The sequence below is a fragment of the Anguilla anguilla genome, chromosome 4, assembly GCF_013347855.1.
Source record: "Anguilla anguilla isolate fAngAng1 chromosome 4, fAngAng1.pri, whole genome shotgun sequence".
In the NCBI taxonomy this organism is placed as follows: Eukaryota; Metazoa; Chordata; class Actinopteri; order Anguilliformes; family Anguillidae; genus Anguilla; species Anguilla anguilla.
The window spans coordinates 8,124,449-8,149,650 of record NC_049204.1 but is presented as its reverse complement, the minus strand read 5'-3'; the positions used below and the strand labels follow the sequence as shown (position 1 = coordinate 8,149,650).

General features: G+C 46.1%; 2 protein-coding genes across 2 annotated transcripts; both read right to left on the bottom strand.

The window, feature by feature from the left end:
• Positions 1 to 442: 442 nt before the first annotated feature.
• Positions 443 to 6,091, bottom strand: LOC118224669 (cysteine-rich motor neuron 1 protein-like). The gene is made up of 5 exons (XM_035412279.1): positions 5,719 to 6,091; positions 4,770 to 5,009; positions 3,778 to 3,936; positions 1,618 to 1,785; positions 443 to 1,099 (listed from the first exon to the last, which is right to left on the bottom strand). The coding sequence occupies exons 1-5, from the start codon at positions 6,065 to 6,067 to the stop codon at positions 807 to 809; spliced, it is 1,209 nt and encodes a 402-aa protein (XP_035268170.1). The 5' UTR covers positions 6,068 to 6,091; the 3' UTR covers positions 443 to 806.
• Positions 6,092 to 7,093: 1,002 nt separating this feature from the next.
• npl (N-acetylneuraminate pyruvate lyase (dihydrodipicolinate synthase)) lies at positions 7,094 to 18,232 on the bottom strand. The gene is made up of 12 exons (XM_035412285.1): positions 18,092 to 18,232; positions 17,464 to 17,554; positions 17,275 to 17,348; positions 15,328 to 15,415; positions 14,166 to 14,223; positions 13,728 to 13,803; positions 13,131 to 13,223; positions 12,565 to 12,710; positions 11,854 to 11,900; positions 10,788 to 10,872; positions 9,992 to 10,031; positions 7,094 to 8,642 (listed from the first exon to the last, which is right to left on the bottom strand). The coding sequence occupies exons 2-12, from the start codon at positions 17,532 to 17,534 to the stop codon at positions 8,464 to 8,466; spliced, it is 957 nt and encodes a 318-aa protein (XP_035268176.1). The 5' UTR covers positions 17,535 to 17,554; positions 18,092 to 18,232; the 3' UTR covers positions 7,094 to 8,463.
• Between the last annotated feature and the right edge of the window lie 6,970 nt (positions 18,233 to 25,202).

The following is a 25,202-nucleotide window of genomic DNA, read 5'->3' as shown; positions in this document are numbered from 1 at the left end:
TTCGCACAGGTGGACCGTGGTCGGAGCCGCAATGTCAAGGCCAAGAGGCGCCACCTCCCACCCCAGTGACCATAGACTGTAGCCCTTACTGTAGCGTAATCCACCGCAGTAATCAGGAAGTGACGCAAACTGTACGTCATTGGTCCACAACAAATATTATAACAGTGCCCAAATGACACAATAAATCATGAAATCGACCCATGGACAGTCATAAGACGAATAAAATACACATATTGTGACTATTTGTCCTCATGAGAAAAAATTACTGACTTTGTATTTTGAGCGCAGACTTACATGGAAACCCAATATGAAAACACCTATACTGGAGCCAACCGTAGTGGCGCTAGTGAGCAACCAGGAACAACAAGACCAGGAAATGAGCTTCAAAAACGAAGTCTGGTTATGGCCGCTTGGATGAAACCATTGATTCCCCATATCAGCCTAGGTTTTCATATTGATTTCTTTAAAGTTGCAACTTGTTCTCTAAGAGACAGTAATCATGCAGAAAGATAAAAATACAAAATGCAAATAGTTAATAATACAGAGATAACAATAAACTGGCCACATATAAAACTATTGTTTTGTAATATTTATGGAGTAATAGTAGGCCAACAAGCAAGCGTAATTGCCTTAAATATCATGATCTGAATAAAAATATGTAAAAACAGCAGATAAACATACAGAAATTATACTGACAATGGTAGTTATTGCAACTGTGCATAAAAAAAACTATGCAAACTGGTTCAAACTGTAGTCAGTGGGACTGCTGTGGAGTCCTTTTGCGAGTCCAATAACATGGGGTGCGTTCATTCCTCTTCCTCATCCCTGTTCTGTGTAGCGGACTCCTCTCCCGGTCTGCACAGGTAACGATGGCAACAGTTGCCCGGGCGACCGTTGCCCCTGGTGACAATGTGGGCACGATGGCCTGGAGGGCAGTCTGGCGGCTTGGCGGGGCATTTCTCGAAGTCGCAGGTACACAGTGCAGGCAACTGGGGGCAGCACTGATGCGGAGGAATGTAAGGCTTTGTCAGGAAGGAGTCTGGGGGACAGGAAGGGACTGGAACAACGGGGCAGGTGACACTGGCACACCTGAGCCGCTCTGAAACAAACAGGGAGGCAAAAACAGCTGTGTGTACTAAGCTGTATGGGAAAAAAAGCTTGGTTATGTTTATAGAGCAGGTTTTCTGGGATGTTTTTTTTTATATTTTATTATTCTATGTCAGTGTTCTAGATCTCTATTGCTTCAATTACCAGTGGTGATTGTGACATCAGCATTAGAATTTTCAGTTAAGAACAGTTTAATCACACATTTGTGCTCTTGCACCCTATACATTATTAGACGTTTAACCGACACTCTTTATCCAGAGAGACTTGTATAGCTTACGTTCTTTTATATGCAGTCCATTAATATATACGGACTCAAATGTTCACTTACAAGCCCGGTTCCACATCGATTATGTTAAACTACCAACTGCCCCCCCCCCATCCCCCACCCCCCCAATGCAAAATGTTTAAAGTGACTCATGACCAAAATAAAATGGTGTTGGGGGGTTTTAAGCGGACACTTCGGCTTCATGTTTAAATGTTATCACGGTATTGACAGACGGTGTCACTCACTCCGCTCCTTTTCACATTCACCCCTGGAGAGTTGCGATCCACAGCTTCCCATCTGGCACACGCACCGGTCCTCCTGGACCTTGCAGCCCATCGTCATGCACGTCCACTCTTCTTCTTTTTCTCCTCTTTCCATCTTTTCGATCATTTCCATCTCGGCAAGCCTGTCCTCTGATGGGCAAGACAGACAGGCGTCAGTTTAAAAAATAAATAACGCTCGCTCGCCCGCTCTGGACCCAGATGCATTCAAAATGGAGCAGGGGGGCCTCAGACTCCAGGGGGCTGCAGTCTCTGCACATTTCTGTGGTTTTCCCCTTTTTCCGTGGGAATTCTCTTCAGCCAATCAGTGACTGAAGCGCTGAAGCACACCCAAAAAAATGGCCAGACTACAGTCGGACACCCCTGGAACCGAGTACCGTGCATGTGGGGTGTCTGTGCCTGTACGTGCCGGGTATTTTGTTTTTTTTAAATACCACGTCCTGTAAGTGCAGTGTCTTTATCTTTTCTAACTGTTTTTAATATCATGAATGTATCTGTAGTGTCTTCTCATTCTTCTATCCATTTTAATACCATGTGACCTTGAGTGTTCAGAAAGGTGCCTTATGAATAAAGTGTATTATTAATTATTATTATTATTATTATTATTATTATTAACAACAATAATAATAATAATAATAATAATAATTAGGACTGTTACTAATCCTCCCATTGTTAGGGACCTTTCTGTACCTCCATCCAGCTCGTATATTGTACTTTGTATAATTATTTTGATGTTGTTGCTTGTCGTCATGCTTCCTAGTTTGATTTAGCAGAGGTTAGGTCAGAGAGTAACGTTTACTGTGTGAAGAGGACTCAGTGTGTTCATGGCTATGAATAACTGTTACAAAATGAGTATTGTACCTTATCGGGCCTGTGGTATTGTACTGTACTTGTTCCAATGACCTTCAGTACGCACTTAGTGTACGTCGCTTTGGATAAAAGTGTCTGCCAAATAAAAGTTCTGAGATGTGATTCAGCAGGTGAATGTCCACTGCAGACTGTGACAAAGCATACTGGGAAATATTTTGAGTATGACCTGCTCCTTTGGCCAGGGACCTTTGTGTTTATCTATTGTGTTTAGCAGACTCATCGTATCTCTGGCTGTGTGGAGTGATCAGTGATGGCTATAGTTTGAGCCAGAGCTGGCCGCTGGCATAAACACTCTATGCTGTCCTTTAGGACCACAAGCATCCCTGGACCACACAACTCACAAGTTACATATTTTGTTTTTGGAAGGCATTTTAATTGCATGGTGTTCACCCCCAAACATTCTTGCTTGGGGCCTCCAAAGCCCTAGGGCTGGCACTGGCTTGAGCAGACCTTGTTATATTTGTGAACATAGGAACTATCACTGGCATTTTCAGTCAGGCACGGCTTGGCCAGTTAATGCGTGGATGACGTATGGTGAAAAGGCCTGCCCACCATCCAGTAAAATGTGGAATCGTCCTGTAACTGGAAAGTAAAAAAGGGCTTCCATATTTGTATTGAATATGGGACACGTTTTGCTCCATATCTTTGAGAATAAATCCAGCCGCCCCCCCCCCAAGCTTTGTGATCACTACCTAAACACCCCCCACACAATCGCTACCTACCATGATCTTCACCCCCCCCACCCCAATCCGCAATCGCTACCTAAACGCTCACCCCCCACACAATCGTTACCTACCATGATCTTCACCCCCCCACCCCACTCCATAATCGCTACCTAAACAGCCCCCCCCCCACCCTACTCCATAATCGCTACCTAAACAGCCCCCCCCCCCCCACGAGCGCTACCTACCAACACTCATCACTCCCCACACGATCGTTACCAACCACCACCATCAACCCACCCCCTAACTCTGGAATCGCTATCTAACCCCCCACCCCACCCCAACCCCCTCCAGCTCATTCCATGTTCCGTATTTCCATTGGTTAATGTTACATTACATTACAGGCATTTGGAAGATGCTCTTATCCAGAGCGACGTACAACGAACTGTACAACCATAACCAGGAACAAGTGTGTTGAAACCCTAGAGGGAAGTACAGTACCAAGTGCAGGGAACGAACGGCTAGTTTAACTTGGAGTGATGTAAGTTAGGCAATGTTAGCGAGTCTACGAGCGACCGTGCAAGCGCCCCACCCTCCATGACTTTCCGGCAGTCCTGCAGGAGGTTGTATGCGAAGACCCTGCGGCAGGTCTGCTCGCCGTAGCAGTCGCAGGTCCCCATCCTCACGTTGCACCCCCACACCCAGGGGCACTGCTTGTCATACCAGGGGTATCTCTGGGTCCCTGGGAGAGCTGGGGGCAGGGCGTAGAGGAGGATGGGAGAGAGGGAGAGAGAGAGAGACAAGAGACAGAGGGAGAGAGCGAGAGAGGGAACAGAAAGAAAGGCAGAGAGAGGAGGGTGAGAGAGAGAAAGAGATGAAGAGAGGACAGGAGAGAGAGAGAGAGAAGAGGGTCAGAAAGGGGAGGGGCAGAGAGGATGGAAATGAGGGGGGAAGAGTCAAGAGTGCTTTGTTTTTGTATGGATGTATTTATTGATGATGTTGTAGGAATTGTAGGAAAGTAGAGACGGACAATTTCTACCTTTGACTACACAAACATTTGTGTTGTTCATTTTAGCGCACACAGCTAACGAGCCGAAAATGGCGCTGCTCAAAGAAAAATAAACGTAGCTTCCGTTACCCAGAAAGCACTCTCTTAAAGGGACCGTGTCTACCTAACACAGACGGGCACACAATATAACTGCGTGTGTAGAACCAACCTGAAAACACCGATTATGATGAATTATGTCCGCTACAATGTCATGCACTGATGCACTGTTAACATGTGGTGCTATGTCCTTTGATTTTTGTTGAACCTGCCCAGGGACTACAGATGAAAATGAGCTTACTTGCTAACTCAAGCATATTTACCTAAATGTTGATAAGTGTGCACTGTCCTTGTCGGATCATTTTTGCAAATCTGTAAAAAGAAAGAGCTTCTCGTATTGTTTTGTACTGTTTTGCATTGCATTGTATTGTATTGTATTGTATTGTTTTGTGTTGTATTGCATTAAGTGTCAGGGTCAGTAATTTGCAGAACCCCCCCCCCCCCCGTTATTTAGAAGATAGCCCCAGTCCCTCGCTCACCTTTGCAGACCCCGGTTTCTGGGGGCGTGGCAGGGGCGTTTCCCAGGATGAGGACGCAGGTGAGGCCCCTGTCGCAGTAGCCCCTCCCCCAGTGGGGGCCCCCACACATCTGGCCCCGCTGTCGCGCGCAGTGCGGGCAGCAGCCGCACGGGTCGATGACGTAACCCCCCGGACACTCCCAGTTCTCCAGCGAACACTCCACCTCTGAACAGGGGACGCAGCCTGCAGGCGGGGTTACCCCTGGAGGTTCCCAAGCAATTTCGGAAAATGAAGGTTAATGTACAGTGCGCTTACCAGCAGTACAACAGTAACCTACAAGCACTGCATTATATTAGCTTGAATTTTGACAAATTTGAAATCACTTATGCTCTATTCTTCCGTGAAGAGCTAGAAATGAGATTTTAAAAGTTAAAAATTTTTTTTTTTTTTTTTTTTAAATTACGTTGGGCATTTCCTGCCACACCCGAATTTGTAGTTACGTAAGCGTGTTCACATATGCCCCCTGCCAACAGCTTGGGAGAGTGACGACAACACTCCCAGTGCCTGAACACGTGCCTGACACTCCAGATGTTTCCCTTTCGCGCTGTGGCCACTCAGCCGTGCACGTGCAGAGCGCGCACGTCACAGGCAGGGGCACGGGTCAGATTCCTTCTGAGACCACGGCGCTCATCGTGTGCTGCAAAGAGTTTTTTTTTTTTTTTTTTTTTTTTTTACCGCGTGAAATACCCAGCGGCCCCATAAAACGTACGCATTTTTTAAAAATGTATATATAACTGTGAGAATATCATCACCGTGTTATTGCATTGTTTGTGTTATTGCCGAGTAAAATACCCAGTGTTAATTCAACCCTTAACAGAGCAAACATGACTCCAGTTGGGGACTCGGTTGCACTCTGTAAGAGTTGATTTAACACTGAGCGTCTGTCTGTCGCAGAGGGGAAGAGACTCACGGACGCAGACTCCAGCCCCGGCTTCATCCCCTGGATCTGGGGTGTAGTCAGGCACGCAAGAGAGGTTCGTGTCGCACCGTCCCCCCGTGCTCCCGAAACAACTCTGCCCGGGCCCAGGCCTCGTCCGCTCGTCGCCGCAGAAACTGAGGCCGAACCAGAACCAGAACCAGAGCCCGAACCAGAACCAGAACCAGGGCAGGGCCCGGTCCGTCCGCATGGCTGCCATCGGCTGCCGGTTCAAACTTCCAAAGAGTGTTCGCGGAAGGATCTGGAACAACTCGCAGCAGAACTGCAACCCCAACTTGCAGCAGAACTGCTCTCCCGCTGCTCGGTCCCTCTGCTCTCCCATCCAAAAGCCACACCCTCCTCCTCCTCCCCCTTTTCTTCCAGTCTTTCGCAAGTCTGCATCCATCCCTCCACCCCTACCGTCGCCCCACCCACCCCCACAACTCCAAGTGCTGTAACTGTTCCCTTACCCATCTCCCCTGTACCGTTCCAGGTCTAATTGTGTGTTGTGTGTTTTTTTTTGCCCAGGTCTGTAACTGTTCTCCAGTGTCTGTGTAACACACAGGGTTGGGGGGGGGGGGGGGGCGGTGTGTGAGAGGGGCCAGCGTGGGGACTGAAGGAATGCTGCTGGGTGCTGAGAGAGTGTGTGTGAAACAGTGGGGGGGGGGGGGGGGGGAGACAGAGCAGAAGAGAGAACACAGGCCACCGACAGCACAGCCAAGAGTGAACCCACACAGACAAAGCCGCTCTGTCTGACTGACTCACTCTCATACACACTCACACACACACACTCTCTCTCACAAGTATACAAACACGTGCAAACACACACAGACACAGGCACATACACACACACACACTCTCTCACACATATATAGACACGCGCACACACACACACACACTCTCACACATATACAAACACGCACACTCACACACACACACACACAGAAAGATTCACATCCTGCACACAGGCAAAAACTCTCAGCAAATATGAGAAGCGTGAACCACTATTAGAATCCAAGGCTGCCGGGAGGTTCTGCAGGAGATCAGTTTGCGCTTCACGTGGGAGTTAAACAGTTAAACTGGGGGTGGTGCGATTTCAACAAGGCATTGCTCAACGCCACAACAACACGTCCCCTCAGAGCTCGACCTGGACACGCGGTCGGCCTTGAAGCGAACGCGCGACGTGAGCGCAGGAACGCTGTGGCGCGTGCACGCAGTCGCGCGGCGTCTGGTACCGCTCATCAGATTTCGACACCCGCACACCAGCGCCTCAATAACAAGGTCCTCAGAATTTATTTCGGATACGTTTGGCCCAGATCTGCAAGGGCTGGATCAATGGCCAGGGCCCCATTTACCGTAATACCACAACTTGAGTTATAAACATGTTTTTCTTTTATTTTTTAACGGTTTCCTAAGGCCACAGTCCAAAAACCTCCAGATTCCAGAGCTCATAGAGAAACAGGAAAGGGAAAACGTAACAGAGGAAACAAAGCAGACGAAAAAAAGAGGTACAAAAGAAAACAGGGATAATGAAAAACACGTAACACTTTCTTTGAGGGTGATGCTTCATAAGAGCTGTGTAGCTCCTTCATAAGCATGACATAGCCACTTAATAAGCACTGCTATATGAGCAACTCCATAAGGCATGTTGTGTCATTACAATGACATTACAATGATATGCCAAATAACAAGCACACACCAAATACCTATTTGCTTTGATGTAAGTAACAAACACACACCAAATACCTTTTGGCAATGAAGTAAGTAGTCACGAATGTCTTTGCTTATGAAAACTCGTTTTGTATGCACGAAGGAGTTATATGGCTTTTATGAAGATCCACCCATGGAAACAATTTAAATTAATGTCGGAGGTGATACTGTATGAATTGTAAATACAAACAAACAACACCAGGAAAAGGAAACTAGGATGACTTGAGGATTCCACATCTATACATAGGGAAGACATTTTTTTTTTTAACGCAAGTTTTTAAGAAGCCCTGTATTTGTCAGGTAAAAAGAGCAGAATTTAAAAAATACTGGCAATTTGTGTTTGTTGGTCAGTAAACAATGAGCACTCATTACATAAAAATACCTACCTATTAAAGTGCTGTAATGTTCTGAAATGTAGGACCTTTTGCACCTGAGAGAAACATACTGGCTTCAAGAAGAGGTCCTTCACTGGAAACACTGCCCGGTTCGATCTATTTTCTCTCTACTTAGGCAAGGCTGTGTTTCTACGACAACCAACACTCCCCCCCAAAACAATCTGTCGATCTACGCCGCGGACACGAGGCTGATCGATGTGGAGTCGTGATGCGACCGCTAATATACCCACAGGTCAGTGCTTCTGCAACAGATCAGTGTTTCATCAAAATTACAGACGTCAAGAAAACTTTCTTTTTTCGCCCCACTAATCGTCGTCTTATCAACCGACGCGACCGACGCTCGACCAGCCGTCTAACCGACGCTCGAAATGTTTGCGGCGGGGACGCCGTGCGCCTGAAGCCATTCAGAAACACAGGGTGGAACTCGTGTGGGCGGAGTGGATGAGTCAGCTCTGGCACAAATACGGCCAGTTTCATACGGTAAAAAAAAGGGATTAATGTCTATCTAAACACACTGAGAAAGCGTTAAAAAAAATGCCCCGGCTGCACCATCCGCCAGGAGCTTGCGTTGCGTAAGCGCACAGCGGCGCGGGAGGACCCCCGCGGAGGACCGAGGCGCGGACGCGTGGGTCCTTCACCCGTCCCTTTTCGGATTCTGGCACGGGACGGGCCCGGCCGGGGCGCCCTCTCGGAGCCTCTGCGCGATGGAGACGGCCCGGGGGTGGGGGCAGGGCCTCAGGGGCAGACGGGGGGGGCCCAGGTCCAGTCCCGAAACCTCGCTCATCAGCCTCTTGTTGACCGCCACGTCAAAGCCTGCACAAAACACACGCGACACGGCTAGCACCGAGCGACGCACCGCTCCGACACACACACACACACACACACACAGCACACTCAGACACACACACACAGCACACTCCGACACACACACACAGCACACAGCACACTCCCGACACACACACACACAGCACACTCTGACACACACACACACACACACACACAGCACACTCAGACACACACACACAGCACACTCCGACACACACACACAGCACACTCAGACACACACAGCACAGCACACTCAGACACACACACGCAGCACACTCATACACACACACACAGACACACACACACAGCACACTCTGACACACACACACAGCACACTCAGACACACACACACAGCACACACACACACACACAGCACACTCAGACACACACACACAGCACAGCACACTCCGACGCACACAGCACAGCACACTCCGACACACACACACACAGCATGCTCCGACACACACACACACACAGCACACTCCGACACACAGCACAGTACGCTCCAACACACACAGCACAGCACTCTCCAACACACACAGCACAGCATGCTCCGACACACACACACACTGCATGCTCCGTCACACACAGCACACTCAGACACACACAGCACAGCACGCTCCGACACACAGACACAGCACACTCCGACACACACAGCACAACGCACTCTGTCACACACACACAGCACACTCCGACACGCACAGCACAGCACACTCAGACACACACACACAGCACGCAAGTTGATTTCTCCTCCAACATTAAAAAAAAAAATATGCACAGTAATTGAAAATACAGAATTATTTGCCGTTACAATAAAATATCAAGTCAGCAGTTCTTATCTACATTACATCACTACAGCATTTATTTGCTCTGTAGACTAACTTACTACTTACTAATCCCTGGCTTACACACGACCCACTTATCCCTCAGGTTATTTGCTGAAACAGTTCAGGTTAAGTACGTTGTTCAGGAGAACAATGGTAGTGCCCCACCTGGGATTAGCACCTGTAATCTCTGAGTTACCAGTCCAGTTGCTTAAACACATTTACATCTTTACATTTTAGCAGACACTCTAATCCAAACTGATTTACAGTGCTTAGCTTCTTTCACACACAATCCATTTATACAGCTGGATATTTACAGACGCAATTCAGGCTCAGTACCCTGCTCAAGGGTACAAAAGCATTACTAAGAATCTAACCTTCAATTTCAGAGTAACAAGGCCGGGTCCTAATAAATTATGCTATACTGCCCCCTTGTGTTGCTTCTGTGCAATATCAACACCTCCATCTAATGAAGTTAATTCAACCCAAGGACACCGCACACTAGCCACTTACCCAACTTCACTGCGTAGGAAATAACGTCCTGAACCTGGAACTGAAGAGGACGAGGAAGAGCAGTCAATCAAGCTTAAAGTATGGCCGTGCACTCGTACGAGAAACTAATCTGGAACTAAAGCAGACTGACGCACCGTATTAGATTAGATTCAACTTTATTGTCATTGCACAGAGTACACGTACTGAGACAACGAAATGCAGTTAGCATCTAACCAGAAGTGCAAAAGAAGCAGTAAAGTGCAGTAAGGTGTATGTACATAAGTGAATAAACATGAATACAATATTGATACATATGAATACAATACAATGTGATATAAACAAGGTTTATATCACATTAGCAAGGTGCGGCACAAGGTATGTGCAGGAATGGGCAAAAAATACACTGAAATGTATCTTGTTGTAAAATGCAAAATCATCTATAAACTACAGTCAAAATGGTCGGAGGTGCATATTTTTTGTGTATCTGAAATATGTGTTCACATAAGCAACGTCTGTATGTTGTAAGGGACTGCCCAACCTCTTTTTGTTGTCTCAGTGCACAACCCTTATCACAAATGAATTGCGTACGTGCACATGAGTAGTTCAGATGCATTCATTTCAATCCACGTGCATGATGTCGACCTTGATATGCACTTTTTGTGACCTTGATATGCACTTTTTTGTGACCTTGATATGCACTTTTTGTACGTCGCTTTGGATAAAAAAAGCCAAATAAATGTAATGCAATGTCTAGGCTTGCTAAATAAATGTAACGCAATGTCTAGGCTTGTACCATGTTCATTCACAGGTACCTTACCTGTAAGGTTCTAGCCTGAGTGAGGTCTCCTGTTTCAAAGGCTGTCAGCAGGCTACGTGCTCTGCTTCCCAGGTAGTTGTATGTACTACAGAGAGGAGCAACACAAAGAGGTTAATTCCCCCCCTGCCCCAAGTCACTCTTATGGAAATGGAATACAAATAAAAATATATTGAAATAAAATATATGTACATCATCCAGCCATTGCAAAACATTGCAATATATAGGCAAGTATACAATTACTGCTGCTGTCAGGTAATGCTATATATATATATATATATATATATATATACACACACACACACACACATTATATATATATATAAAGATAGAAGAAAGATTCCAAGGCACTCCCACGGACTGTAAAGTCTTTATTTTCTACAGGAACGTAAGACATTCCTGACGACCAGCGTGTTGCGGTGAAAGGTCTTCTTCAGGGTGAAAGGCCTTACGATCCACATGAGTACCTTGGAATTTTTTTCATGAACTTTATCCCGTTTCCAAAAGAGCACCAGTGGTTAAACACTGCTACACCCTTGAGGCACATTTAGTACTTCTTGATTTACTTCTTGTGTATATATTTTTTAAGAATATGCTTCTGTGGAATATGTTTATCATTATATATATTTTTTTTAAAGTTCATTTTCAGTTACGATTAGGTTCTGGAGGAATGTGCACGTAGGATGTAAATATGGATGTGAGTAAATGTGCATGATGTGTGTATAACACTGGCGATGTGAGACAGCAGATGTGGAATGTGGATGTGAATGATGTGTATATTACACTGGGGGTGTGAGAAAAGCACATGTGGAATGTGAATGTGGATGTGTATGGTGTGTACATAACATTGGGGATGTAAGAACAGCACATGTGGGATGTGAATGTGAGTGGATATAAACGATGTGTATATAACATTGGAGATGTGAGAGCAGCACATGTGGAATGTGGATGTGTATGGTGTGTATATAACATTGGGGATATGAGAACAGCACATGTGGATGTGGATGTGGATGATGTGTATGTAGCACTGTGGATGTGAAACAGACTCAGTTGAGAGACTGGCACTGACCTGCCCACTGCACCATTGGCACCCATAACCAGACCTGCCAGCAGCTGCTGTAACATGACATGGAAGAATCCTATTTCAGTCACAATAACCATGACAACGCAGGAACCAGCATCGTTCAGCGGCTACCGTGGCAACGTATACAAGGGGGCAAAGCAACTATCAAAAAATTAGTCATTAAGGCAGTACCACTATTTTATTTTTTCATTTTATCTTGCAAATGTGCAATTTCTCTCCCCCAATTTACATTTTATCATATATTGTTTTTCTCACACAAAGACATGCAAAATTATATTACACAATTTATACAACACAAATTCAGCTGTCCTCCACTATGTCTGCTCAAATACGCTCTAATAATGTCAGTATGTAAATGCAATTTGACAGAGGACTTTGCGCTTACAGTATAAACCCTCAATTTAACTGACTGCGCAGCAGCACACATAAATCAAAAGATTAAAACCGCGTTTGCCACATCACAATAATTTTTATATTCTTTCCCCCCCAATTGTATAACTACACATCAACATCAACGTGTCGAGGTTATGCAATATCACTTTCTCTCAAATCCAAAATATTTATCAAAAAAAAGCCTTGTGGACACGGCATTCGAAACTGACAAAGTTGAAAAGATTATTTATTTATTGTTGAGACAAACAAAGACACAGACAGACAGAAAGACAGGAATACAGTGGCAAGAAAAAAAATGCTGACCTCATCCACGCCGTAAAGGACTGACCAGTCCGACGGACAGTAACTGACACACTGGCCAAAGTCCAGCAGGTCACCACCACTGAACTTCAACCCCCGGAAGGAGGGAATCTGCTTCTCTATCCCATCCAGGACATCCCTGGCTAACACTGGAGAGAGAGAGAGGGAGAGAGAGAGAGACAGAGAGTGGGGGAGAGAGAAGAGAGAGAAAATAGATCAAGGGAGAGAGGTGAGAGAAAGGTAGATTTAAAAGGCTGAAACCCTGTTATCAGTCTGTAAAATGGCATCCGTTTATCAACACTACGGACATTACTAGCAACATAAATTACTAGTAACAAAAAACTACAGTAATTCCATAAATGCGAGACACATATTTCTGTAATAAATATGAGGCACTCACATTTCTCTGATCATAATGTTCAGTTACTGATCAGGGCATTCATTCCCCCAATCAGGGGCATTCAGGATGATGACACTCCCCTAGAGGTGTGCGTTTACATGCCCGAGCAGGCCGCCCCCACACACAATTCTGTTAAAGATAAGGGGACCGCGGCAGTCTTGGCACTCACAGCTGACCCCGGTCAGCGCCGGGATGTGGTAGTAGTAGAAGGGCAGGTCCGGAGCTGCAGCAGCCACTTCCTGCAGGAACTGCCTCAGCACACCTGTTGAGGAAGCAGGGGAAACGCCAGGCCGAAAAAGGAAGAGAGTTCACGTACCACTCTGCCTGAATGTAGAGGTAAACATCTATTAAGCTTTATACATACAGGGTATGTTCACTGTGCGCGCATGCTCTTTAATAGCAACACCCTGTTACTGCCCCACCCCCACCCCCCCAACCCAACACCCCCACCCCACCCCACCCCAATTAGTCCAACCTGCATGTCTTTGGACTGTGGGAGGAAACTGGAATATCCGGAAGAAACCTCACACAACCAAGAAACATGCAAACGCCACACATGAAGGTCCCCCGGCTGAGACTGGAACCCGGGTGGCGTGAGGTGACAGCGCTACCCACTGCACCACCGTAACACGCAGTTAAACGGAAAAAAAACAGCGGCGTACAATTCAACATGGCGCGAGTGCGACGAGAGATTTTTTAAAAAGGAGGAGAAAGAGCTGGTGACAGGCGTGCATTTCTGAGAAGGAGGGGGTTCTGGGTTCTTCACCTGCATCTGAGGGCTTGAACACACTGGGAGACACGGCTGCTATCCCATCAGCCCCTGCTTCAGCTGCATGGCGCGCCTGTAGGGAATACAGCGGGGCAGAGTGGTGGCTTACCGGAACTGTGTTTTAACCCTCCTGTTATGTTGCGGGTCAAATTGACCCTTTTTAAAGTTTGAAAAGCTAGGAAAAATACTTAAAATTATTTTTTCAGTATGAAACTTCTTCTACTGGCCTTAATTAGTGTAATCAACATTTTAAATGAAAATGGTTCATTTCATGTATTTGCAAACCCCCCCTGTATGGGGATTGACCCGGGAACATTTTTGCTGTACCTAAAAAATGAACAGAACAGGAGGGTTAACTTGGGTGTCGGGGGCTGTAGAAGCACAGGTGCTGCAGGGTATAGGAGGGTGTACCAGCAGCAGAGAGGGGTTATTTACCAGGTCCTGGGAGTCCTTGAGGCTCATGCAGCCCACATGCACGATCACCTGCTCCAGCCTGACAGAAGGTGGAGAGACACACACGCGGGGCTGTGACATTTCCCAGACCAATCAGGAAACACCTGATTTTTTTTGGATGTTCAGACCCTAAATGTTCTCTGGGGTGACTGCTAGCATTTGGCTTTCTTGCCGAACATTCTCTCCTGCTAGCATTCACATTTAGCACGTTTCACCATTCAGACGCGGACTTCAAAAAAAAAAAATAAACAGAGATTTGGCTAAGCTTGCACAGAGTGGAGTCGGAGGAGGACCTTTCATACGCAGCCTTAACATGCAGTCTACAAGTGGGGGGGGGGGGGCACTAGACTGACGAGCGGAGGTCACTAGATAAGGGTGAGCTGCGGACCCTTAACCAACTGAACCCTCCCGTACTTTGGGCGACGCAACCGCCAACGATGCAACTGCTAAAGAGCTCCTGGAGGGAGGTTGTCTATGTAGCTTTTCTTATAGGAATCATGCAAACATCTATGGACAGCTGCTGTAGCTAACTACCTCTCGAAGACCGTGGGGCTCATCCATACACCACAGCATGGTGCCTTAACAGAGTGAGCCACCCAACAGCCCAGACAGTTGACTCCTAATAATGAATAGAGTTGTGCAATCAAGCTGAGTCGGGGCAAGCCTAGGAGCACCCACGGTGCAGCACTGCAAAAAAAAAAAAAAAAAAGTCTGTCGTAACAAGTGTTTTAGTCTCGTAACAAGATGTAAAACTCCCCCCCCCCCCCCCAAGTAGCTTGTCGAAATTCCTGTTTGCTTGACAAGTAAAATTTTCTAGACTCTTGGCAAGTCTTGAAAGGAATCAAACTGTCTCACCTCATCTGCAATATTTTTTTAGCAACAAAGGTAATAGAAATAATATTTTAAAACTGAATACAAGACTAAAATACTTAGATTTATTTTTTTTGTTTTTGCAGTGTACATCATGTCACTATGAGTATGTGAGTGAATGGTGTGTGTGCCCTGTGATAGATTGGCAGCCTGCCCAGGGTGTACTCCTGCCTCTTGCCCAGTGCACACTGGGATAGGCTCCAGCACCCCCCCACGTGACCCAGTCCAGGATAAGTAGGTACAGATAATGGATGGATGGACGGTTTTGCCTTACTTTCCCTTTCCTTTCCCACACCACTCCTCTGCCAGTTTCTTCCTCTCCTCCACGCTGAGAGACATCCCCTCTCCAGTTGTCCCGTTCACTAGAGAATAACAAGGTTTCCCAGTCTCACATCACACTTATATTTTCCCTGACAAAATATTCTGTCATTTTACATTGATAAATCACTACCTGGGGTCTTTATTTAACATTACTGTATTTCAGGCTTAGAGTACACAGCATAATGCTCAATGTTGATTCATCGAGTTTATATGAGTCCAATAAGGACCATGTATACTGTAGGAGTATATTTAACACTGAACATTTTACATTTTACTGAACATTTTACTGTTTGTTTTCGATTGGCCCAGACAGTTTTTTATGTGTAATGAAGGACAGGATATTTTTGATGATGACAGAAGTTTCTGACAGCTAGCCGGCTCTACAATGGCGGGTATAGGAGCATTCACAGCAAGAAAATACATTTCAAAAAGCATGATCAGCAATGTTATGTGTCCAACTGTCACTTTAAGGAAAAACGCATGAGTCGGCAGTTTTGACCACCAAGAGCCACAAGGACTGCTGGCTTTTGTTTTAACCATAAAAATCAGCAACCAACTCAAGAAACCAGGTGCGATGAGGTCACTGTGTAAATAATTGCTTATTTTGCTACTTAAGTGCTGAGTAACAGCAAAGACCAGCACAATCTGTGGCTCTCAAGGACCAGGGTTGTGTTCTCGTGATAAATGAAAGATTGCCAAGGTTTTTTTTTTTTGGTACAATAGTCAGCAACAAGCTATGAGAGTACTTTTACACACTTCCAGCGGCTGATGAATTTTGGTAGTGAAATCAATGTTCAAACCACCCGTGTGTCCAACTGATCTTAGCTGATAGCGAAACACTTCATTGTAACACTGTAACCGAAACCAAGCTAGGGAGTTGCCATGAAAGACTCAAGGTTAAGATCATTATTTATTTATTGCCATTTTCTCCCCAATTTAGTTGTTATACTAAAATATAATTGTTGTTATACCAGTTCCCTGTGTGTATCACAGTCCTGGTTGATGCGCTATCCTTCTGTCGGTCTGGGGAGGGTGTAGACTACCACATACCACTTCTTTTCACCTGACAGCGAGGAGTTTCACTGGGAGAGCGAAACGCGTGCGGAGGTTCACGCTATCGCTATCTCTTGGTCGGGACGCTGAACAGGCTGAGCTGAACAGGCGCCCCGACCAACCAGTAGGAGTCGCTAATGCAACAATCAGGACTCATACTCTCACCGGCTTCCCTCCCGTGAACACTGCCAATTGTGTTCGTAGGAACATCTGGCCAAGCCGGAAGTACGATTGCTGGGGATTGAACCCGGGCCTCTGAGGTGGTAGGCGAGTGCTTATACCTCTACACTACCCAACGGCCCCAAGATCATTATTTTTTTTTATTTGGGATGTTTCCCCCGACATATCAAGGACGATGAAACCTTCCCATGACTTTCCAGGGCCAAAATATTTTCAAGTACTTTTTAATCACCATGGGAACCCCCGAAACACACACTACCCAAAGCAAGCAGTAATGATTGTGCGTATCATACACAAACGCAGACGTGGTTACGTAACCTGACGGCTAAAAAGGCAGTCACGTGCAGAGGGAAGTACAGAAACAACGGGGCTTAACAAAGGGAAGTGCAAGAGATTCTTCGGATTGCGTTCTGTCAGTAGAATGAGGGACGACGCTCGAGGTGGCTCCCGATTTGACATCACCGGTCCACCTTAAATTGGTTGCGTAATGCCATTGTATGCTTCCAAGGTCTTCCTCCTGCATTTGCACAGGCCATAATGCGCTTCGAAAAGTTAGCTACTGTAAAACATTACTTTCAAATAATCGCACTACGAACTTTCTGTGTTCAAAAAAATGCTGGTTTATGGAAAAAAGTGAAATTCCGGGTCAAAGGGTCGAGAATCTCACCGAACACGTTCCGAACTCCCTGATGCTCCAACAGGTAGTCAATGTACAGCCCAATCACAGGGAGATTAATCTCACTGAAAAAAAACACAGTGGGTGTTAGGATTCCAAGGAGGGGGGGGGGGGCATCGGCGTCCACTGCAATAACCGAATTTTAAACAATTTGACCGGTGACAAAGTCAAAGATCCTACCCTTCAGGAGTGAGGGGGGTGAAGGTAGCAGCTACCAGTCCTGTGAGCTTTTTGCCAACCGGGGAAGCCATGGCTGGATGGGTGAACTCTCCTGAAAAGTCAAATCAATAACGGCACAACTCACACATTGAGTGCAGCTGCACGCGGGAACAAATCTCTGCTCTGCTCTGCTCGCAGTGCTAAATCCTTGATGTCCGTCATAAAAATCAGTTTTAAAAAACCGTTAGCTGGCTTCTGTTCAGAAAGCGCTGAGTCAACACAAAAAATATGACTGGACATAGGGATGTTGGTTTCTTTTCCCGTTAGTATTTAAGCTTTCTCTTTGTGTCGTCACACAAGTACGCTCAGATGCGTAACTTCATAAATGTCACTTGCATCAGTTAATCTCTGAGCACTAGCTCACTCTCTTATCACCATACTCGACATGTTTATTATTTATTATCTCTTATTGACTGTAACGTTGTGCTGACGGCTTATGGCTACAATAACATTGTTTTTGCTTGCTTCATGTTCCATGCACTGTCTCCTATATGGAGGATAATACTGAACTGTCAATCGGATAACTCGGAGATATTAGAGACCCACAGTTTAAACGCGTAAAAACAAACAAACAAAATAGACACTGTACCTTTCAGACGAACGGATCAGTTCCAGTTCGATTCGGCGTAATGAGCCGGTGTTAGACCCTTCGCGATTCAGTTGTAAGAATTGGTCAGTGCCCAGTTCTGCGAAATGTTCATTTATACACTCCGAGATAAACAGCGGACCAAGTCATGTGAGGTAGTCACGTGAGCTCAGCTAGTCGGGCAATGTAGTTTTATAAGTTTAATGCCGCTCATCCTAAATTCAAGGAGTGGTGTGAAATTTCACATCCACACTCCGACGCTTATTTCTGATCAAGCGCTGTCCATTAAGCGTATCGAGTCGAAAATGTCTCGATATACAATGCAAGACATTGTCTGTTGTATTGCTACAACGACAGACATGTCTGTATGGAAAAGTGCTGACACTGTTTTATAATTTCCAGTCTATCCTTGAGTCATGGCTGGTTTCCTTTAAGTAGGCTATAACAGGCAACGTAACTTGGATCTCTTGTATTTGCAGTAAACGTTATTTTTTTTACTTCGTGCAGAATACCTCACCATCCCATATTTTCGACCCGCCTAAACACAATAGAAGGTAATATGTAGATGACGTCTGCATTTGTGCTTTGGGGGCCAGGCTGACCAGAGGAACATTTTTTGTTTTTATTTGTTTGTTGGTTTATAGTAAATACGTATGTATTAACTTGATTCATATTTAGCCTACTGTGTTACGTAATTACTGTCTGCTCTAAACTTCCATGAACTTCATGCAATTCAGACCATGCAATTCATGTGTCCAAATATTAATATCTGTTCAACATCCTGGAACAGTAATTAATTGCTTGTCATGCAGCATTTGCGCACACAGTCAGAAAGCCCTATCTAGACCACTTAGAGGTCGTGTACTTAACCATACTGTGACACAACACGACAGTATACACAGGATATATGTACACACAGTATAGCTAACCTGCTATGCCATGTACTGTAACAGCACCCTTGGTGGAAAAACTTGCCTGTGCCCACCCATGGATCACCCACTGCAGTCTTACTGTCCACAGAAGACCACAACTCCAAAGAGTACAGAAATTCAACAAACCAGGTTCAATTAGACAGTACAACATGAAAGAGAATTAAGTGAACGTTTTCTTTTATTCTCTCTGCTGGTCAACCCGTGCATATCAGCCTCTACGATCAGCACCTTCCTCATTACCCAACAAATGGCTAACTGCCTATGTCCAAAAAATGTAGAAAATGTAGATCTTTTCTTTCATGATAATCGTAATTATATATTAAAATCGTGCAAAGTATAATAATGATAATGACGTGTATTGCTTAATAATTACCATAATAGTTTACATGTATTATGTTTATTAATTTAATTATATGAAGAGCAGAGATATACTGTAACATGATAAAGTTACATGATGTGTAAATAGATGCGTAGATGGGTAGAGTCAGCGTTCTGACACTGAAGATGTTATTCTGAGTTTAAAGTGTAGTCCTGCTGGCTAGACTTGTCTGTCAGTGCTTGCTAGAGAAGTAACTGTTACGGCCATCTGCCAACAGGGGATGCTATTCTCCCTCTAGCCTGTGGCTTTCCTGGATATGCACAAACCACAATGCTTTCAGTTAACAGCCGAAAGCACGGGCCTAGCACCCCCTGCTGGCAGATGGGTGTAACACTAACATAAACTAAGAAGATTCTAAGCGCGAGGCTCAGAGAATAAGCGACGCGTCACGGAGAATTTAACGGTCGGAGGGTCACTGCATATCCAGACTGCCCACTTCATTGCTTTGGGAGGGCAGGGTGATTTGTCTTTTACTATGTTTATCTGAGAGAGAAGGGGGGGGGGGGAGGGCAGAAGACAGGGGTGTGTGTGGTGGGATGGAGCAAGGGAGGGTGATTTGGGATGCAAATGAAGGATGGGCAGAGGTGAAAAAGCACGGCGTCTCTGTTTAAACAAGCTGGCGCTAATGGCTGCTTGTGGCAGCAGTCCATGTTGACTGCGCAATGTGTGCTGGCTTGTGTCTGCAGTGCTTTGCAAAAGCACTCGCCTCTTCAACAGCCTCCTCAGATCATCACATCAAGACACTAGATATGCATATATTCTACGCAACCGACTCCAAAGCAAAAAAAGCGAAAGAAAAAAAACATGCAAAATTAGATTGTTGGTATACAGCAGACACTCGTATCTAGAACATCGTTTTGAAGTCATGGTTGGGGTGAGTATTTTTCATCTGAAATAATGAATACTTATGCAAGGTGCTGAGTGTGGTCAGTACTTCCCGTTTTTGCCATTACAGAAAATTGAATTGGGGCAGGGATTGACTCAGACAATGAGTACCTGCTGAAGGCCTACATCCTCTTCAGGGATGACCTCTTCCTCCATCGCTTCAAAGCTGTGAGAGTCCTTTCTTTCCAGCCCCCCTCCCCCCCCCCCTCTCATTTTCTTTCTCTCTTGCTCTCTCTCTTTCTCTCTCTCTCTCTCTCTCTCTCTCTCTGTCTTTCTAGCATGCACAATACAGTGTGCTGTTCTTTTAATGGCTCTCATTAGCATTTCAAGCGTCCAAACAGAGCCTCTGTTAGTTATTCTCAGTATCACTTCTGCTCAGTATCATTGTCACTCTTAGCTAGAGTGGCTAACGCTTCTTTGCCAGCATACAAGAAATGATGGCAGCGGCGCTCGCTAATGTTAGCACGTCGGGTATTGTTTCACTTAGCGACCTGAATTCGGTACGCGGTAAAATATTCAGTGTCAGATCAGCTGTGACAGAGTTTACACGAGTTCAGTAGGCATCATGTGTATCCTGTCAGAGTAAAAATATACTCTGTCAGAGTTGATTTAACATAGATAGATATATATATATATACCCAGATATAATCAGTGGCTGTCCCTCTGTTTATGGCAAGCTGTGACGTAATTTGCTGCCTCTCTCTCTCTCTCTCTCTCTCTCTCTCTCTCTCGCTCTCTTTCTGTCTCTCAGAACAGCTCTTTTCACTTAAGTCCGTGTTCCAGATTTGTGAGGGCTCCGGGTTTCACTCAGTGCAGTTATCCATCTGACTCAGTAATCCTGCTTTGTGACACGGGCCCCTGGCATATCAGAAGGCATTGTTTACACATATTGTTCCCCGCCTGGAGTGTTATCAGTGCGTGGAACTGTTTGCCAGGTACTGCCGCAGAGGCGGGCACCCTCTGGATGCTCAATCTAGGCTTGACACAGGGCTGGGGCCCTCTATATTCACCACACCTGGGTTCAAATACATATTTATTTTGGATTCAAATACTTTTCTACTCTTTACTGATCCTGCATTGTGTACTGGAACCAATGACATACTCTCAAAAGTACAAACCCCGCCTTCTGGTCATGTTGGCAGGCTCAATTACACCAGGCAAGATCAACAGAGCACAGAAAAGTATTTGAATCCAAAACAAATACGTGTTTGACCCAGGTCTGATATTCACAGACCGCTCCAGTTTCCTCTCCCTGAGTTCACGGGGTCGCTCCAGGCCTGACTCTCACTCTATGGTTTCAGACCGCTCCAGCCCTGCCTCTCACTCTATGGTTGCAGACCGCTCCAGCCCTGACTCTCACTCTATGGTTGCAGACTGCTCCAGATCTGACTCTCACTCTATGGTAGCAGACCTCTCCAGCGCTGACTCTCACTCTATGGTAGCAGGCCGCTCCAGCCCTGCCTCTCACTCTATGGTTGCAGACAGCTCCAGCCCTGCCTCTCACTCTATGGGTGCAGACCGCTCCAGCCCTGCCTCTCACTCTATGGTTGCAGACCGCTCCAGCCGTGACTCTCACTCTATGGTTGCAGACCGCTCCAGCCCTGCCTCTCACTCTATGGTCACGGACAACTGCAGCCCTGTTCTTCCCCTGCTTTGTGCCCATAGCTGGACACGGCCTGGAGCTCCAGATGCATCACCCTGCCCCACTAAACACCACTGTACTACTAAACTACACAATTTGGACTTCTACTACTCAAGTTAGTTCATTACCTCAGCTGTAACTTGCTCAACCTGTTTTATTTTCTGTGACTGATCCCTTATTATATTTCTGTTACGTCCATTGTGCCGCTATTTTACACCAGGCCGGCCAGTGGAGGATGGGCTACCCCCCTATAGCCAGGTTTCTTCTAAGATTTCTTCTCATCTGGGAGTTTTTTCTCACCACCGTTTGAGGGTTTTTCTCCCCACTGGGAGTTTTTTTTTTTTTTAACTTCATGTCCTCGCTATTTGGGGGTTCAGGCCTGGTTTTGGCTCTTTAGCCCTGTTTTTGCTCTTGTCTGCCTCTCTGTAACGCGTCTCACGTGTGACAGTTTTCTGCGAAAAAAACGCTGTACAAGTAAAATTTGATTTCATTTGATATCAGGACTCCCCAGTCTTTTCTGAGAAGCATCAGTGAGTGAGTGAGTGCAGGCCTCTATTCTAGCCCAGCACTAAAACACCTGATTCGACAGAATAAAGTCCGAACTGAAGACCCGAATCAGTTGATGAGCTGAATCAGGTGTTTTGGTACCAAACTACGTAAAAAGCAAGCACCCCGTTGGCAAGACGTGCGATGCAGTCTGTAAGAGGGCCAGCTCTCAACCCCGATACAAATCCCCCCGGGTGGTTATAGGGTTCGATCCCCTTCCACAGCACTTTCTGCACTGCCCTGCTCTGTCTGTTACTCTCCCTTCCTTCCCCCTGTCTGAATAAAGTAATAAAATGAATAAGGACTGACAGAAAAAATAAAGAACACCCCTTTTTTGGCAGGGTGGTACTGACCGCAGACCCAGTGCAGTTGGACATGGACCTGTCCAAGTGCAACACAGGGGTGAGCACGGCGAAACAGGGGATGGTGAAACTAAAGTGAGGGATGAGATATGAATGGGAAGGAGGGGATGAGGGTTTTCTTCCAGTAAATTGGAAGATCCGTGTTTAAGCAACTGATGCATATATAACTGCCCTGGTCCTCTATAAAAGAAAAAAATGTCCTCCTAAACCCTTGTATCTGGGGTGGGGAAGCTTCTCGTTCTTGGAGGGCCATCTGTCTTTCTTGGATTTCTTCGCCACATTCTGCTCCCAGCAATATAAAATAGACGGCGGTGTCAGTTCATTTAGTATATCAGGATGACGGTAACCGGTTTCATTACCATTTTACAGCTGTCATTCACAAGCTCATCATTAAATGCTATAATGTCATATCGCATTTGAGATTAGGCCGTTTAAATAATTTAGAGCAGACGTTGGCAGGAAACAGGTACAACTCTCCAGGAACAGGGTTCCTCGTCCCCTGTGATACATAATTATCTTCCCCGCCCGGTAATGGTGGATTTAAAGGGAGGTGAATGTGGCTGGTTTGTCATCGCCCCCCCAAACACAACCTCTTCCCTCTCTCTGCTCTCTCCCCTCCCTCCCTCTCTCCCTTCACTCTTTCTTCCCTCTGTCTTTCCTCCCTCTCTCTTCCCTCTCTCTTTCCTCCCTCTCTCTCCCCTCACTCTTTCCTCCCTCTTCCCTCTCTCTCTTCCCTCTCTCTTCCCTCTGTCCCCACTCTCTTTCCTCCCTCTCTCTTCTCTCTCTCTTTCCTCCCTCCCTCTTCCCTCTCTCCCCTCTCTCTTCCCTCCCTCAGCAGATGACAGAGAGGGCAGCAGCAGTGAGAAGGCACCTCTCTTCCAGATGGCCGGAGACGGGCACAGCACAGATGACATCACCTTGCCCCTCCTCTTCCTGTTCCAGAAGGAAGGCAACATCCTACTGGAGGTGCTGAGAGAGCACAGGGAGGGGGAGGTGTTGCTTAGCAACAAGGCCAGGGGCAGAGGTGAGCAGTTGGGTGGGCAGGACAGGGTAATAATTTGTGATAATTTTGGTGAGAGAAAGAGAGAGGGCAATGTAGTCTGCATCAGAATGACGTAGGCTGATGTGTGTGTTTACATGGGAAAAGATTCTTTAACCCTTTTGGAGATCAGGATTTATGGAATATTTTTTTCAAAATTCTTAGTGTTCTAGAATTCCATGGCTTTCGGTTACCAGTAGTGATTGTTACATCAGCATTAGAATGTTCAGTTAGAAGAAGGTTCTAATCATATATTTGTGATCTCACACCTTAAAGGGTTTAAAAGCGGGATGAGTACAGAGACAGAGAGACAGAAGTGGGGTGGAGGACAGTTTGAATTTTGGCTTGGAGGCGATTGTTTCGAGAGTTTAGAGAGTATGACCCCTTGTTGTATGGCGCAGCTGTTGATGGCACTGGTTTCCACTTTCAGTTCCTTTTCATATTCTCTCTCTCTCTCTCTCTCACCCTCTTCGGAAGGGCAGCAGGCTTGTTTAAAGCCTAAGCCTTGGCCAGCTCCATCCTGGAGAGCTCTCCTCTGTAGCCCTGTTTTCCAGTAGTAGCCAACGGTAGTGCCTGAATCGTTTATTGGAGTAGCTCATGTGTATCTGCTCTCACAACAATTGATGAACACGAGGCCTTGCACCAGGCCTCGTTTCCTTTTTTTTGCCTGGCTCTCTCGTACTGGCAAGGGACACTGACTACCAATCCCGTGACTGGAAGGGGGACGTAGAGATGTTCATGCGTGGAATGGAAAATGAAGAGCCCTGATAGGCCACTATCCCGCTGACTCACCAGCAATGATGTCACAGGCTACAGGGCCAGTGAAGCGCCCTGTCTGCTTAGGAGAGCGAGGCGAGGGGACACATTTTTGGGACGGAATGGACGGTCATCCGAAACTGAGCCTGTGGTGACACGTGCTGTTGTTTCCCAGTTCTCTTCTGCTGTCTCCAGGGCTCCAGAGTCTCAAGCCGCACCTTTCCTGTTTTTTCCTCTCCACTGGCAGCCATTTTCTTTCGCACTGCGCGCACAACATCCTGGAATGCTCTTTATCCACTGGACACCCAAAGGCTGCGCCTCTCCAACAGTCATTTCTTGTCACATTTCTTATTGTGTCTTCCCTACACAGTTTTTGGGTTGTAAAAACACAGCTGAGTGTAGATGGCTAGAATGTAGATCCAATGACTGATTGACTGGTTGACAGATCATTCGATAGGGACAATGCAGATTTCTTTATGAATTTTAAGATTGACCAGTAATTTGATTGGGCGGGATTTTTGGGGTGTTTCTGCTGGATTCTGAATGTCTACAGTCACACATAGGCAGCCCAAT